The following is a 17,519-nucleotide window of genomic DNA, read 5'->3' as shown; positions in this document are numbered from 1 at the left end:
AGAAACATCTCCGCCGTAATTTTTTGTGATTATTGTTATAAGCGTGAACTGATGTGCTTCAGCCCATTGCTGCAACTCTTCACAATTATTTTCACTATCAAATCAACAGTAGCACAAATAATAACAATAACAACACAAACATAGCATTTGTTGTTGTTGCTTTGATCAAATCCCAAAGATATTCAATTAACAATAAATGATTGTATGAGGAGCCAAATTGGTATGATTTTACAAATAAAGGAAATCCTCAATTGGTTATCAAAACAGTTTTCTGTTAATCAACTTATCTTTTAATCGGTAAATTCAGACTACAAGCTGTTTTTCTGGTCTACTGGTATTGTAATAAAGGCTGCTCTCTTTTTGGTTTCAGTCCTAGTGACTGCAGTTTTACATGTCACTCATATATATGTAGCCTAACACTCTGTGTAGTGACGCCTGCTTGCTTGAACACATGTGTTCAGTTGCATCCCGAACCTTTAAGAAATTGATGAATGTCTTAACAGGACACAGAGTAGTGGAGCATGTACATGTGTCTGCATGACGGCCATAATTGATGAGATAATACAGACTCATTGCGACATACTTCAAATACACAACAAGCTATGTAGACCCACCAGAAAACCTGAAAAAGAGGACTGATAATGCATGTTATATACATATTGTTCTTTATTTTAATAATGTGTCTTCAATTGTGGCTAATGGTAAATGAAAATGTAGTGCACCCTTGGAGGACCATAAACAAACTTGAACTTGTGTGCTCTGGGACAGACTAAGCAGGATTTCCGCTGATCTGTGTCACTGCAACAGCCAACCACCATGTTGCACTCTTCAACTTGCACTCGAGCGGACATCCTCTCATTTAAATACACACAGATGCAATGATACACACATCCTAAACTGCTCTACTTGTAGGCCTCCTGCCTGGCTTTAGACCTCCACCTACATCATTGTGATGCAATATTTACCTTTTATACACACACCCACGCACATATATATATATATATATATATATATATATATATATATATATATATATATATATATATATATATATATATATATATATATATACACACACACACACACACACACACACACACCAATAAGTCCCATTGTTGACATGCAGTTGTGAGAATTCAGTTCAGTGTTGGTTTTGATGTTAATAACTGCCTACAGACTGGCCTTTTCAGCGAATTACCTCGTCACTTAGCGCCATGGCCCTCAACCAATCATCTGTGGGCCCTTGCTGAGCATGCTCAGTGAGGCTGTCCTCTCCTCTCCTCAACCCTTTGTTTGCCTTTAACTTCCTTCAAATCCTCCTACCTTTTGCCATTGGCTAAAGCTCTTTTGTTTTATCTGGAATTTGTCCCATAAAATCTGACTTTTTCTAATTCTCTCTCTCTCTCTCTCTCTTTATTTATATATATATATATATATATAAACACACACACACAAAATATTGCAAAATATATATATATATTTTTTTTAATCAATAATCCTTGTATTACCATTACATAAAAGAGTATTAAGATAATTCATATTATCATTATTATTATTATTATTTCAGCCCCAGCTAAAAGTATCAGACAGGCGCTAATCAGAATGCAGGAAACTAGAAAAAACACCAGTTTGGAAATTTACAGTTTGTCTTTGTACCCTTTGTTCGCATTCCACTCAGACAAAAACAGCCACCTCAGTAATGTGGTGCTAAGTAATCTCATAATCTGGACCTGACCGCTGTGTATGCATTGCCTCATTGAGCTCCACCTGCCAATTAACTAGAGAGAGGGAGACATTTTGCCTTTGGAAACAGCTTGTGGTCTCTTCTGCTTCTCTCTGACACACACACACTGTTTAGTATACAAGCTGCATAAGGCTTCATATTACATTTGTCAGTATTTTAGAAACTTTCTCTAAATTAGCCTTGCATTATGCAATTAATCCTCCTGCTTAGCGTCATCTCCATCAGGTGTTTGTCATTTTCTACACTTGTTACCATTGATTGAATAATCTTGTCATAAAAGAAGCGTCACATATAAAGAAATATAGGTTCCCTTTGAATTTTAAATAAAGAAAATTTTCATTTTTTTAGTCCCACATACAAAAACCTTGACCTACCTTTTTAAAAAATAAAAAATAAAAAAAATCGCTCTTCACATATCTCTCCATTTTACAAACATAAAAGCGAAGCAATACTTTGAATAATGGCATTGCATCCTCTATGTTAGTTAAGGTTTGTTAAATGTTTTGGACAGGTCTTTAGCAACCACCTGTTTAGAGATCCGTTATCAAGTTGGAACCGTATCATATGTGATGAAGCACCGTCCTGACCAGATGGACCGGCCTCCTCTCCCTCTCATGAAAGAATGTTTAGGTCTCTGTGATATAGCTGTTGATGTTTTCTGAAAGGTCAGTGGCATTAAGGTTTGGAATTTAATACTTTCCTTTTTGTTTATATAAGCTCTATAATGCACATTCGGGTTTTACCTCAAAGAGGCAGGTGGACGTTGAGTATGATGGGAGATTTCCAGATATGGGATAAGTGGACTTCTTAGTTTCATCTTTAAGAGGAAAGGGACATAACAGGGAAAGTAGGTTCTCTATTCTGTTCTATTCAATTGTTACTGCATTACTTGTTGTTCCAGTGTGACTATCCAGGTGTAAATATGTAATCTAGAATATATTGATAGGGTAAATCAAAGCTACTTCTACCTCTATCGGTTCATAAGAGGATCATAGTGGCTGTGGAAGACTTTCTACTTGTACAATCCATTGTGTTCTATCTATATCTACATTTATGTAGATATAAATAGATCTACTCTTTTTTTTATGTCATGTGGCATCAACGGTTTTATTTTTTTTCTTATTTTGTAGATTGCGATGCTTGATTATCTAAGAAAATGCATTATCATTTAGTCCAGAAAAATATACATATCAAGGTATTTTTAATTTTTTTTAGATGACATATATGTGTGTATGTTAAAGTATAATATGTGATCGGTTCCATCCCTATGGTGACTGTCAAGGTGTGTGTTACTATAGCTTTTCTATTTTTGATGTGTACAACCTCACTTCAAATAAGATACATACGTGTGTATGTATACTATGTAATGTATTTTTAAATATTTGTTTGAATGTTAAAGTATAGCCCTATATCATTATAAAACTATTAATATGAAACTATGAATGTGAAATGTGTATAATGCTGACTAATATAATTTGTCCCTCCCTTTTTTTAACCAATTTATTCCAAAGGGTCAGCCCACTTCTTCTTTCAAAGACTTTTTTCCAGCTGAGTTTCTAGAGCAGCAGTTCCCCACATCTGAAATTGAAATTGTAATGACGCAGCTTCCCATTGTCTGTGGTTGTGAGGATGAATAGATGTTGTTAAAATGTCCATCTGACAAACGGCTTTCATCTATCTCCCATTATCAGGAAACGATGGCAGGAGGGGAAAACATCCAACATATTTCAGTATTATTATGTGTCTCTCGTTGAAGTAGTACCTCTATTGTGTGCGTGCGTGTGTGTGCGTGTGTGTGTGTGTGTGTGTGTGTGTGTGTGTCAGAGAGACCCATTACCCCTTAGTACAGGAAATGGCTCTGCTGTGACATTATCGATGACCTGCGTATCTATTGGTTACTCTTCCGCCAGGTGCTGCAGAAATTCATGTCTCGTCTGGTGCAGAATCGGGTCATGGCACACAAAGACTTGCAGACTCTGAGCAAATACCAGATCATCCTCGCCAGGGATCAGTTTCGCAAGAACCCGTCACCATACATCAAGGCACGGACTCTGCTCTATGAATCTTTGGGCGCTATTGTGCAAATAAACTGTGTGCTCTAGTACACAGTTTATCATACGCAGCCTTGCATAATTGCAGGCAAACTAAAACTTGTAAAAGACTGGCAGAAAAAAAAAGCATATTTTAGGATAAAAATAGTATTTAGGAGGATCAATTGGCAGAAATGGAATATCAAATTATTAAGAATGTTTTCTTGAATGTAAAATCTCTTGATATAACAACCATGGGTACTCTTCATGGAGCATGCTGCAGTGCAGTCAGAACGGTCAAACCAAACGCTCTTTGGGAAATCATGTCTCAAGAGGAATATACAAAATACTTAAATGATCAGATGTGAACTAGGGACTAAAAGTTTGAAAAGTAAAATGAGTTTGTGAAATATAATTAAAGTGGAGGAGTGAAATAAAGTATATTTGCATTATTATTATATAACTGTTAGGTGCCAAAGAAACATATAAAGCTTTAATCTTTCTTTTACACTCTTCTTACTTTTTGAATTATTTAACTATTATTGTTAATAAAGCCAGTTATTTATTATCAGTTGTATAAATTGTAACTAGTTTAGGGATTCATATATATATATATATATATATATATATATATATATATATATATATATATATATATATATATATATATATATATATATATATATAAAAACATTTAAAATATTAGTATTTATTATATACAATTTAAATACCAATTTTAGAATTAAGCTAAATACAGTGCTTACATTAATTATATTTTAAAGTCATCCATTAATGTATTTTGAAATACATTAGAAGAAGGATATAAGGCAGTATTTATTTTCAAAGCCTCTTTCCATTCTTCTCAAAATGAATTTAAGGGACTGACCTGCTCTCTTGCTCTCCAGGGTCCGCAGCAGGGAATGCTGGAGGGCGACTTTGCCCTATGCATCAGCCTGTACCATGGCTACGAGCTGCTGATGCAGATGGGGCTCAGGTCACTCTTTTTTTACGTCCAGGGAATCATGGACGGATCCAAAGGTCGGTCCCATTACTTTCAGGCTTTCATTGTATTTCGTTGCACTTTACCCACAGACTTGACATGCTTTCACACCCCAGATTGGTCAGTGCCTCTGGGTGTTTTGACACTTGATAATGTGTAATGTCTGTGAATAATGTTTGAGATGAGCACTCACCATGCCCTGTTTGGTTCAGAGATGATCAGGGCCAGAAATGAGCTCCAGAGAACCCCTGTCTTTATGGACCTTTACCAAGAGATGCACGCAATGTTTGTAAAGCCGTCTTCTGGTGAGAACTCATTCATAGTCAAGTCAAATTCATGAGCCTTTCTTTGTTTTTGATTTGGTTTGTGCAGCTACACATCATCTGTTTACCTGATATCTGCTACGGTTAATACTTCTAGGTCCAGATGAGCCATTCATTTACAGTCACCCCAAACTGGAGAAACTGGAGGAGGTGGTGCTGCAGCACTTCAGGCAGTGGGCTGAGAGCTCAGCAGACAATAAGGGTGAGAAAGTTATTTTAGCAGTATTGTGCTCTGAGTCTGATACATTGACACACTGATTGTTTTGGGTTGAAACAGAAAAATCCTCAGGTTCTACAGTAAAGAGAAAGTCACTAACACTGTGTTGAAGCTATTTAACTTGCTTGCTCTGCTTACCCTGGTGATTCAACATTGGAGTTGTATCGTGTGATGTGAACAGTGAAACTCGACTTAGCAGCAAATGTGAAACATATTTTTGATGTTGAACCTTGACTTGTACAATTTGGAGAGGAACAAAGTACAGAACAAAGTATTGCTGCATCTCAATCAAACCGGCATAATAAATCGGCGGACGGTTACTTAAGTCATTTTTAATCGTCCGGTTTCTCTTCTGTCTCATTCATTTTCAGGTCCTCAGGAATTAAGCACGCGCGTGATGATCTTTTCATCGTTTCGTGAGAGCGTGCAGGAGATCGCAACCATGTTGAACCACCATGTGCCGTTGATACGGGTCATGACCTTTATGGGCCAAGCTTCCACGGGCAAGGGAGTCAAAGGCTTCACACAGAAGGAACAGCTGGAGGTAGAATGACTTTAGTGCAGATTTACAGTAAATTAAGAAATATAAAAATGCATTCTGGTGATAACGTTATCGAGAACAACTTATTATCAGGCAAAATATTTGTCTGTTTCAACCGTACAACTATATTTTTCGATGAACATTAGTGGTAAAAACAAATCATATTCTAAGAATAGACCAGATCCTTAATGTTAGTAAAGATACATTTTACTTTGAACAAATACAGGACAACCTCAATTTAAACTGCTGGCACAGGTATGAATTTACATCCCACATTCACTGTATATACTAACTGCTATATGCGTGAGTTTAGGATGACGACATAAGATAGAAAGATTGCTATTTAAAACTTCTTTTGACTTGTGTCGTAGGTGGTGGCCCGGTTCCGTCAGGGAGGCTTCAACACACTGGTGTCAACCTGTGTCGGGGAGGAGGGGCTTGATATCGGAGAAGTGGACCTCATTGTTTGCTTTGATGCGCAGAACAGTCCCATTCGCCTCGTGCAGCGAATGGGGCGCACTGGACGTAAGCGGCAGGGCCGAATCGTCGTCATCCTGGCTGAGGGACGCGAGGAGAGGGTGAGTGTTTGAGTTGCATCAATAAAGGCGTGACAAAATGAGCCGCGGACCCTTGAGTTGAACATTAAATGTTCTACCAAATGCACATAACCACACACAAATCCACAAAACCATCATATACCTAACTTTTAACCTTTCGTTTTCCTCAGAAATACAACCAGAGCCAGTGCAACAAGCGCAGCCTAGACAAGTCCATTACTGACAACAAACGCAGTTTCCACATGTACCCCAACAGTCCCCGCATGCTGCCCGGGGGGGTGAACCCCACCATGCATAAAATGCACATCATCTGTGGACAGTTTGACCATGAGGAGAGCAGCAGGCGGTCGGTCAAGGGGCGACAGTCCCATTCTGAGGGACGGGCCTCTCTCATCCACCCTCAAAACCTGAGTGAGTAATAAGGCAGATTTTGCTCATACAAAATAGAGTTGGAGAAGAAGGGTTACCTTGATGAGGAAAAACTGCACATTTCTGAGTTTGTCTTTGTATGTGGTAGTTCGACAGGGCAGTGCAACGTCGGATGGGTTTCTGAGCAGCACTGAATATTCCCTGTGGGCGTCCACCATGCGGCTGGAGGACGGTGAAGCTCATCCGACCCTGAAACAGTCCCGTTTCATATCCCTGCCCAGTGATCTACCACCCCAGGTTTATTCCATTCTCTTGTCTTTATTGTCCAGGTCTGAGAAGTACCAGACCATAGAAGACAATCTAAATTAAATTAAAGTTGTTGTGAGTCCATTTTTAGGCTAGCATACCTATCCAGGCCTTGAAACCCACATACAGTGTAGTGTTTCTTTATAAAGTCCCTTTAATAATGATTCAATATAAAACAAATCACTATGACAAAAAGACACCGCCACGTTTGCAGTGTAGGCTCTGACTTACAAAACAATTTTTTTTTGGCCAAGATATGATGTGACAGCTTGCTGCCATCTTTAAATATACCACTAAGCGACATTGAATCTAGTGAAGTTCAATTAAGACCATAATGTGTTGTAGAAAAAAGTTTTTATAATGCGGGATGGCAGCCACTTAGTTTGCTGTTTAAACATGTACAAGAACCGTGCTATATTTGTCTGTGTTTCTTCTGTTAGAAGTTTGAATGTATTGTAAATATTTACTTACCTTTTTATAATGTCTTTGTATATCCCACAGGAGGAAGTTTTGAAAAGTGGACCACCGTCCAGAGACCTGTCTTTGTGGGAGTGGAGACACTGGCAGCACAAAGCGCTTCCTACCCATGGTGTTGATCATTCCCTCCGCTGCCAACACTTTATTAAGGTGATGGAGCTCATAGACGGCATGAGAGAGGAAAGTGAGGTGAGAAGAGGAACTACAACCATTTTATTTGTGATAATATGGCCCTATATTTTTTTCTGTGAGCACTAAGATAAAAGCGAAGGTCGTCCTCTGTGGCATGAAGGAGAATCACTCAACTTGGGTCGTCAGTATCTCAGCAGCTCAATAAATTAGTCAGATGAGCATCTAAACACTATTTTAACGTATATGCAAATTAAACCAAACATCTTGCAAAAAAAAAAAAAAAAAGCACAAATCTTTCATTAAAAGATAGAAAATACAGAAGTCTGTGTTTTTGAAAGGGAGACCAACATTTATAAACTCACCAGGCTGGAAGGAGTCAGCTGAGTTTAATGAGAACATATTGCGGTTTGTGTTGCATGACTGCATTCATCGTTTTCAGCTGGAAGGCAAATTTGTTTTGGAGCTTCTCGTCTTCAAATCGAATTGGATTTAAGAAACTTTATTTTTGGAATGTCGATAGGAAATCCGAATGTGTAGCACTGGAAATATAATAGGAATTTTGATCAAGATTTACTTTTACCATGACAACATATTTGCTATAATCAGGTGAACTAGTTTTTCTCCCTCCATAATAAAGCTGCTGACTCGCAGCTGGGCTCGTGGTCTTTAGCTGCCAGTTGAAAGCACTCTTATCTGGGACTTTGAATGGATCTCTTATATCAGCGAGGACATCCGATCTCGTAGACGCACGCAACAGTTGTTATTATGTTGAATCTTCATAATGTCAACAGGAAATATGTTTTAGCATGCTGTTGCAGTTTTTAATTCAGCCAACATTATCCCGTACTCTTTCTGACTTTGTTTACATTTGGCCTATCCCTTCCCACTATGCGTTATGTCACAAACAAATATTGCTTTTAAGACCGTTTCTCACCATCTGCTGTTTCACAAGATTGTACCGTCGATAACACCTCTGAGTTTGTTCAAATCCTAGAAATTAGGTCAGAGATTATGTTAAAACTGACTATTGGCTGAACTAACAAGTGGGCTTTTATTACCTTTTTTTCCCCAACGTGTGGTTCACAAACTCGGGAAGGAGAGAATAAGCCCACCTGTAAAAACACAACTGGATTACGCAGCAAGAAAGCAGCTTGTGTCTTGCATGCCTTTATTTATGAATTCAGGTTATGACATTACCTTGAACAAAACCAAACTTCAATTCAAGCATTGGATCAAAAAACATTTCAGTACAACATTATTTTAACCTATTATTATTTCTATTACTATTATTACTGTTGTAATCATTCTCAATATTGTCATCCGTTACAACGATCTCTAAAGAATTGAGTTATACAACTGAAGTATATTAGTTTACATGCTAGCGTCACCATAGCGTTTATAATGAACTACTAAATGAACATCAGCTTGGGGCTTTTAAAGTCATGATTATTAACGTCACTACTGTGTTGCTGGTATATTCTTACAATCTACACTCCAGTTATGTGTACACACTGTTTAACAGTCTAATTGTTTTGTATATTTAATTTTGTTGTGTAGACTTCATATGACAACAATCCAGTAATGTTACAAAAATACAGATCAGGACATAATGATTCGCAAATAATAAACCAATGTTAAGTGGATTAGTAAAATGTATCCACTGGGGTAATCTGGCCTATTTCTTAAATTTATGATCATCTAAGAAAACCACGGACACCTGGGGTCTTCTATGAACTTGTGAACCTTTCACACTTCACACAGACGGTTTGGTTTATTTTCCACAGGGAAGCACCATTGGTAACGTCTGTGTTGTATTCCATCTCGTCAGTGCAAAGCCTCGCCTGTCCAAAGTATTCAGCACCCATTGAAAACTGTGTTAATTACAGCTTAACCCAGCCTAACCCAGTGTTTGCCTCCAGGGTTGCTTGTCAAAAAAGGGAGGGAGGTACTAGTACAGGATGTAGTAGTATATGGTGTGAAGAAATAATTGTTCATCTGTTCATTTTTGTCTTTTAATAGCTCGTCACAATAAATACCGCGGTGATGGAGTTATTAAAAATGAAATGAAGAAATATGATTTACAGGCTAGATAATTGCTGACTGCCACTAAGTGTGTTTGTAGACACTGATGATGATGAGGCACTGCCCTTCATCCTGGCACCAGGTCTCATAGTAGAAACCTGCTGATCAGGACAAGTATGTTGGTTGTTCCACCACCTTGATCCACCTTGATCCACCTTGATCCACCTTGATCCACCTTGATCCACCTTGATCCACCTTGATCCACCTTGATCCACCTTGGCCTTGACGATTGACTGAAATATTTGATCTCGATGAGATGGAGTGTATATATGTGTATGTATATTATACATAAATAAATGATACTGTGCCGGAGACATTCTGTAGTAAAATAGCTAAAACTAGCAAGTATACAATGTAAAAATACTCTTATGTTCTACTATTATTATTATTTTTTATTGTTTGGTAGTTTAATATTTGAGAAACTAATCATTGATTTGTTTAATTTGAAATCGTGATGTAAAAGTACAGAATAACTACAGCAGTCAAGTAAATGCAGTCTCGTCAAAAGTAGAATATTTGCATTTGAAATGTAAAATTAGAAAATGGCAATACACACAGTGAAACACAATTACTGTGGGTTTAGTCACATACCTCCACTTTCACCAAATGTAATCATAATGAATGTTTAGAAATATTTAATCTGGAGCTGCAGCATGTTATGCATACATAATAATTGGATACCTGCGTCTGCAATTTTCTTTTTAATTCAAGTGAGTTCTGCTGTTTGAGCCAAACTTTCCTTTCCATTGAATTGAATTAAAATCATTTTTAATGAAAAATTTGAAAGATTCCAGACATTGTACTGTATTGTTAGTTTTACTTTTTCTGATCATGAGCAGTGTAGAAGTCTCCTCCAGTAATCATCCATTCTTTTGTTCCTATTAAGGCATAAGCATCCTCTCCTCCAGCTGCACTCGTCTTTACTCTGACATCAGCCACGGCTCACTTGCTCGGCCTGAATTTGCAGAGAGACCCTCTGATCTTTTGCTTCTAGAAACAAAAGAAGGAGAACAACAAGATAAAGCACCTGAATGAAAATCCAAACTTAATTGTTTCTTATAAATCTGGCTAATAGCACTAATAGCATTGCACTCAAAAAGCCATTAATCTGATTTGAGGCCGTTTTCTGTCTGTCTGGGTGGGTTCGAAACAATGCTGTATTTTTCCCTGCGCTGCCTCTCTGTATGAGGAGGAGACACGAGGCAGGCCGGCCTCCTCTCCTGTGATTATATAACGCTTCTCTGAACTGTTACATAAACCCAGGAAGCTGCAAGTAGGTTGGGCAGAGTTGACCTACATATGTAGCGTACTGTGCTGATGGGAGATCAGAAAACAGATGCAAAAAAAAGATAAAAGACAAACAGTTTATAGAGAATTAACGTGACGCACAATTACAGACTAGATTTCCCATTTCAAATTAATTAGTCAGATATTGCTGATTATTCGAATACACAGTTGATATTTATAATAGTTGATGTTTAATTATGCTTGAGTTGTTTAGAGTGTAAACAACACTTCCAGAAGCTCAAAACACGCCATGGCTTTATGTACATAAGAGCTTTTTATGTCACGTTTGAGTTGCCATTTTGCATGATTGCGACAGAGGCAGAAGTTTGGGGATCGTTATGTACTTCTTTTGAGGGGGAAAATCCAATTGCAATGTATTTTTGTGACATAAGTATTGTGTCTTACATTTAATTATTGCTTGTTGTTGCTGTCTGAACAGCTTGACATTGCTGCCAGTCGAGTATCACCTGCTGACGTCAGAAGAAGTTATGAAAGCCTCAAACGCTTTGTCCGCCCTTAGGTCATCTTTTAATCTGAGAATTTTTTTCATTATTCTTCATAGCAACGATGCCAAAAGTCCCTCTATGAATAGTTTGCCGTCTTTGCTGCGTCATTTGCTGTGTCGTCGTCAGTTGATCTGCATCTACCAATTTTAGAACAACGAAACTCTTGGATTTCTTATCCTGAGCCCGAGCACGTTTGGAAAAAAGTCACGCAGACTGATTAACACGAAGGATTTGTGCGTGTTCATGAGCGTGCAATGAGATGATTGACAGGGCTCCTCTTCATCATTCAATCAGAAGTGAGATGAACCCTCTGATCCTCTCTCTCTGCGGCCGTGCCATGACGTTTATTTCGGTCTGCGACTCTCTCGATCTGCAAACTGAATCTGATCATTAACTAATTGTTTGTCAGGGGTAAAGGTTAGTCCTGTGTGAATCCAGCTCCACTCATTGTTTTACCGAAAGGGTGTTAAAACTATACATGAGATATTAAAATGAATCTTCAATGGGGGATGTTCAGAATTAATTACCTAAACACCGTTGTGGTGTCTTCAGGACATCCTATGGCCTCGCTCTTTGTGCGAAGTTGACAGCGATATGGAATACAGGAATTTTAAGGATTTTTTAAAGATGGATTAGCCATAACAAAACTGTGATTTATTCATCAGATTTAAGGTAATACTTTTCAAAATAGTTTACAATAGTAAATGCAGGACAGTAACATCAATGAGAGTATGTAATGCAAATACAACTTTCTGTAGAGACCTGCAGCTTATAAAAGATGCCCTGTGTTGATATTTTTGCAATAATGTTAGTGGGTTAACCAGATCAGCAGCAGACAGGATCGGTTAGATTTTACAAATACTTCTCTCTTGGAGTGAATCCAGTTGGTGTTAAAATCATGTTTAAGAGGTAAACAACAGTTTGGCAGTCAGTCCTCTGTCACGCTGTTGGATGGGTGGGCAGGTGTCACCATGTCATACTTCTACACGTAGTGACCTGTTGGTGTAAAGACACAGCCAAGTCTTACCGAACTATCTCTGCGGCAAACATGGGAGCTTAGTCGTCGACACTGATGTACAGTTTTATCACGGTTTTATACATTCAGCAACTTATTCTTTCCTATGTGTTCAGTGAGCATCTTCATCCTGCTGGTTACAGGTTGAATTGCACCCCGTCGGCCCAAGCGGGATACCACTCTAGATGAATCACTTCCAGGTCATATGGCTTGCACAGATGCTAGATGATTATTCAGTGTGCGTTTGTGATTAAGATACAGCAAGGGGGAGATGGAAGACGTCTTCATTTTGGGTAGATTCTTGGCGATCGTCCTGGTGATCAATGTCTAATTTCAACCATACGTTCCCATGTTTGTCAGCCAAATAAATCAGAGGGAGACGTTACATCAAACTGTGCTCCATGTGTTGCTGCAATGTGACAACTCTTCATAGGACACTTCCTGATTAGATTACTATATGAGCCTGAACCGACAAGCTGTTTGATTGGTCAACTGGCTTGTGTGACGTAAATGGTTGGCAAGTCCAGAGACTGATCACAGCACCCTGACCTTTGTTCTGCTGCTGAGGGATATTTTTTATTCACTTGTTGTGTGTGTATGTGTGTGTGTGTGTGTTTGTGTTCAGGGGGAGTGCCGTTATGAACAGGAGCTTCTTCCGTACCTCCACAGAGCAAGTGCCGCTGGCCATGTGAAGAACATTCACAAGAAGCAGAAGGGAACAAAGACCTGCACGAAAACTACCAAAAACAAAGCCAAACCGCCCACATCTACGTCGTCTGATGTGGAGTACTTCGACGACAAAGAAGATTGTGAAACTGCACGAGGACAGAGCATAGTTTCCACATTCACTGAGACAAAACAGAGACTTCTTGTTGCACATGATACTGAGGCGCCTTACGATGACATCACAGATCACCCAGCACCTGAGGCAGTTTGTTCTTTTCCCTCAAACAATGACGATGATGATGACTGTGTCATTGTTACCGAGGAGGACACAAGGTCAGAGCCCACAGTTGGTGAGGCTGTCAATTATGACAAAACTTCACAGCCGGTAACAAAGATTGATGAAGATGAAGATGTTGAACTTCAGGCCATGTTTTACCTTCCTCAGTGGAATTCAGCCCCTCCTCTTTCCTTTGCTAAACTCCCAGGAAGAGATCGGAGTCTAAAGGTCATCTTGGCCAACGTGGCAGAGCTCCTGTCCCGATCTCCGCCGTCTCCGACTTTAGATTTAGCGGCCGACATGGCTGCTCCATCACTTCCTCCCTCTCCTCAGTGGCCTCAGCCACCATTCCAGGTCAGCTTTGCCCTGGATGTGGACGACAATGATGATGAAGCGATGATAAGTGACGCTAAAGATGCCCACCTGAGGTCGAACTGGGACGAGCCTCCAGTTGATGAAGAGGGCAGTAAACCGCATCGTGGCTGGCCTCGTCAGGAGCAGCAGCAGAGTGTCATCGTGCCGTCAGACAGTCCTACCTGGGATGAAGTATTTGGGGAAGACGAAATGAATGATAATCAGGATGTAAGGCACAACAGCATAGAGACAGACGATGTGATTTACAAGGAGAAAAGGGCTGGTGATGAAGCTGAGAAGTACCAGGAGAAAAATATTACGAATGATGTGGGAAAGTGGGATCATGCGGGGAACGAGGAAATGCCAGACTTAACACATGGTGGCGGTGTGAAAGATGACCGGGACTTTCAGTGCGGAGCTCAGATGGACGAGAGCATAGATCTGTTTGGGGACGACGAGGCCTTCCTGCAGATGACCATGCCAGACATCTCCACTCCTGGCGCCGAGTCCTGGACATCGCCCACTACCGGAGACGTTGCTAACAGCATAAAAAAGATGTCTAACGCTTTACACACATTTCCCCCAACAACTCACACTCCGCGTGCCCGGCTGATGACTCGGACGGACGCGACCACCCCGAGCACCACGGAGACAAAACACACAGCAGCACCAAGTAAATCTGCCCCAGACAGTTCAATGACAGACAAGGTGATCACAGCTCATTCATTTGACAGCTCCCATGACTACTACTCTGTCAACTTTGACCTGGGCTATTCGCTGGAGGACTCCGACGAAGCGGAGGCCGAGGCTGTTCCTGCCCCGCGTATATTGACCTCTCCGCAGCCCAACAAGCTGGCTGACTCCGCGGCGTCTTCGCCAGCTGTCTCGAACTCTTTCACTCCCAACTGCAGCTCGGTGAGACACAGAAGGCCTCGACAGTCCGGTGAATCCAAGATATCTACACCAGTCGTGCTTTCAGAGCATAGGAACAGAGAAACGTCATCTCTTCTAGCTTCACCGTCGGCGTCTACAGTTTTCGCTCTGCCATCTCCGATCACATCCCCAGGAGTCAGGCGGTTGCTTGTGCCCGGCCTCACCGGGCCTCGGCCCTCTGGGTCTTTGGTTCCCGGCTTAAAACCGAGACGACTGGAGGAGAACTCCCCTCCTCATCTAGGTGTGTTTACCTTTAAAAAAAATATGATCCCTAAACTTAAAACATCTTTATACTGGTGTCATTTGTTTTGCCGTTATGTTTCTGTCTGACCCACCTTTTTTCTTAGTGGAGAGCAACAGTGACAGTGAGGATGAAGTCGTGGTTCATAAAAGGCGACATCAGAACAAGGTCAAACCTTTGTCTTCTCCAGACGTGGTGAGCAAGGCCTGTCAATATCAGAGCTGCAACTCATGTTTCTTTTTATTATGTTTCCAATATCACGATTGATTTCTGTATTAATCATTAGGTCTAAAGGATATTGCTAAAAAAAAAATGCTAATCACCAAAGCCCAAGGTGATGTTTTCCAATATGTCCTGACCAACAGTCCAAATGTATTCAGTTTGCTATCGCATCAGACAATATTCACATTTAAGGCTTTTAACATCGTTGCACATCTAATTGATAAACATTCTCTCTTTCCTTTACGATGAATGAGATGAGATACAAAAAGACGATCACTTACATTTGAATGTTTTTGTACACTTAATACAAATACCAAGTAAATAAGTAAAATGTCATCCTGTGTGGTGCAAAAACAACAGCTTGTACCGGAGATATCTGATTCAGACGACTGCCTCTGTCCATCCGCTCCAAGGTACCTGCAGTTGTCATGGCAACGAGTCTGCGAGCAGTGAAGAAGCATTTGTAGCTCTCGAAATGTCACAGCGTATTTCGATGAATACATGTAAAACTTGCATACCGTGCACTGTTTACAGGTGATGTGTATGTATGTGACATGTGACATGTTTTGTCTCTGCTAATCAAAGACGTCCAGTGATGTGGACTCGCCGTACCCGATGAAGAGGAAACGTGCAGCTGCTCTTAACACTGTAAGATTTACTTCATTAGCAGTAAAAAAAGCCACATTGTTAAACCTGCTCAGCATATTCAATTTGCTTTAAATACTTTCACTTCCTCGTGGTTTGATAAAGCATTTCATGCACTCATTTGTTCTCCTTGTTGATCTCCAGTCTGATGAAAAGGAGGCTGAAGCGGTTTCTGAGGATGATTTCCAGGATGCGTCTGCGTTCACGTGCAGAACCACAGCTCACGGAGCGGAGCGGAAACATGTCCCACACAGCAAAGCCAAGGTTTGTGTGACAGATGGCTCTGCAGAACGCTGGGGTCTGAATCATGGCATTTATTTCTCATGTTTTCTTGTCACGGCATGTGATCAATGACACGTGTGTTTGAAACAAACATCTCTGGTGGTTTGTAGTTATGACAAAAGATCATTTTTCCAACAACCTAAGTTACCCGTACAGAAACGTGAATGTACTGTATATAATTTTAAGTGTGCAAATGTGTTTTTGTAAATGTAAGAACCGTTCTCTTACAGCTGATCTGTATACCTGGAATAACTGATTTATTTTTGGGCAACTGGGGAGCAGCAGCAGAGAACAAGTCTCAAACACAACATTTACACACCGTCTCTTTTAAAGCTGATATGGCAAACTGATAAGCACATCCAGCCGTTACAGAGCAACATAAATTAATTTAGAGTTGTGTTGGTTACCACCTGATTAATATAAGAACAAATATTCACTCTACAATAGCTTTGTTTTTGGTCTCCATCCATCATCCAAACCGCTTATCCTGTCCGGGGTTGCGGGGGGCGCTGGAGTCGATCCCAGCTATCAATGGGCCAACGCAGGACACACCCTGGACAAGTCACCAGTGTATCGCAGGGCACACATATATAGACAGACAACCATTCACACCTACGGGCAATTTAGAGTCCAATTAACCTAAGCTGCATGACTTTGGAGTGTGTGTTTTTGGTCTCCACAAACTAAATATGGTTATTTAGCTGTTAAAAGGTCAATTATAGCATTTTCAGACTTGTTTTTGCTCAATAATGACACCTTCTTCCCTCCCTGAAAATGACAAGTCTATAATTATCACTCACAGCAAATCTGACATTATCCATTGTTTCTTTCTCAGCACCCCAAATGTCGAAAAGGGCACCAGTTCCTGGATGAGGAAGCAGCGCTGTCAGAGGAGGGGGGAGACGTGTCTTCTGATGAAGAGGATGGAGAAGAACAGAACCGCTCTCTGGACGGCTTTGTGGTCGACAACAGACATCTTTCACAGGGACTGGATGGTACAACACCGTGTTTGTTCAAAATGATGTGATTGTATTTTCCCCTGAGTGGATTACATTTCAAATCTTATTCACTAAAGTCAGTTTAAGTTGGCTGAAGGAATTGTGCCATAACCTTTAAACTTTCTTCTGTTCCCCTCCATGGCAGACTCAGAGATGCATGGCATTTACTTGAAGTCCGTGAAAAGCCCTGCAGTCCTGGGAAAGTTCAAAATGTCCTACAGAAATCATCACAACATGGACATATTTTCTCAGGTATACTATCTATTACATTCTCGGCTTTTGAAAAACAAAAAATGTGTCTTGCAAAGAAACCAG

The 17,519-nt window shown here is 40.1% G+C and overlaps 1 protein-coding gene across 3 annotated transcripts in view; it reads left to right on the top strand.

Moving 5' to 3' along the window:
• Positions 1–17,519, top strand: part of fancm (FA complementation group M) — a 36,543-nt gene that overhangs the window by 16,700 nt on the left and 2,324 nt on the right. For 2 of the 3 annotated variants that reach the window (XM_068580511.1, XM_068580510.1), the window contains exons 5-19: positions 3,655–3,786; positions 4,680–4,812; positions 4,987–5,079; positions 5,195–5,299; positions 5,686–5,858; positions 6,227–6,433; positions 6,583–6,823; positions 6,930–7,078; positions 7,589–7,753; positions 13,212–15,057; positions 15,164–15,252; positions 15,865–15,927; positions 16,069–16,188; positions 17,042–17,201; positions 17,350–17,456. In XM_068580511.1, the coding sequence (XP_068436612.1) occupies positions 3,655–3,786; positions 4,680–4,812; positions 4,987–5,079; positions 5,195–5,299; positions 5,686–5,858; positions 6,227–6,433; positions 6,583–6,823; positions 6,930–7,078; positions 7,589–7,753; positions 13,212–15,057; positions 15,164–15,252; positions 15,865–15,927; positions 16,069–16,188; positions 17,042–17,201; positions 17,350–17,456 (3,783 nt within the window). Of the gene's footprint in view, positions 1–2,289; positions 2,410–3,654; positions 3,787–4,679; positions 4,813–4,986; positions 5,080–5,194; positions 5,300–5,685; positions 5,859–6,226; positions 6,434–6,582; positions 6,824–6,929; positions 7,079–7,588; positions 7,754–13,211; positions 15,058–15,163; positions 15,253–15,864; positions 15,928–16,068; positions 16,189–17,041; positions 17,202–17,349; positions 17,457–17,519 lie in introns of those variants that run through there. The other variant, XM_068580512.1, reaches the window with a different exon arrangement.

This window comes from Clinocottus analis, unplaced genomic scaffold (genome assembly GCF_023055335.1).
Source record: "Clinocottus analis isolate CAN_PGR_092001 unplaced genomic scaffold, fCliAna1.0.p SCAF_17, whole genome shotgun sequence".
NCBI lineage: Eukaryota > Metazoa > Chordata > Actinopteri > Perciformes > Cottidae > Clinocottus > Clinocottus analis.
This window is presented reverse-complemented; position numbering and strand designations above follow the sequence as displayed.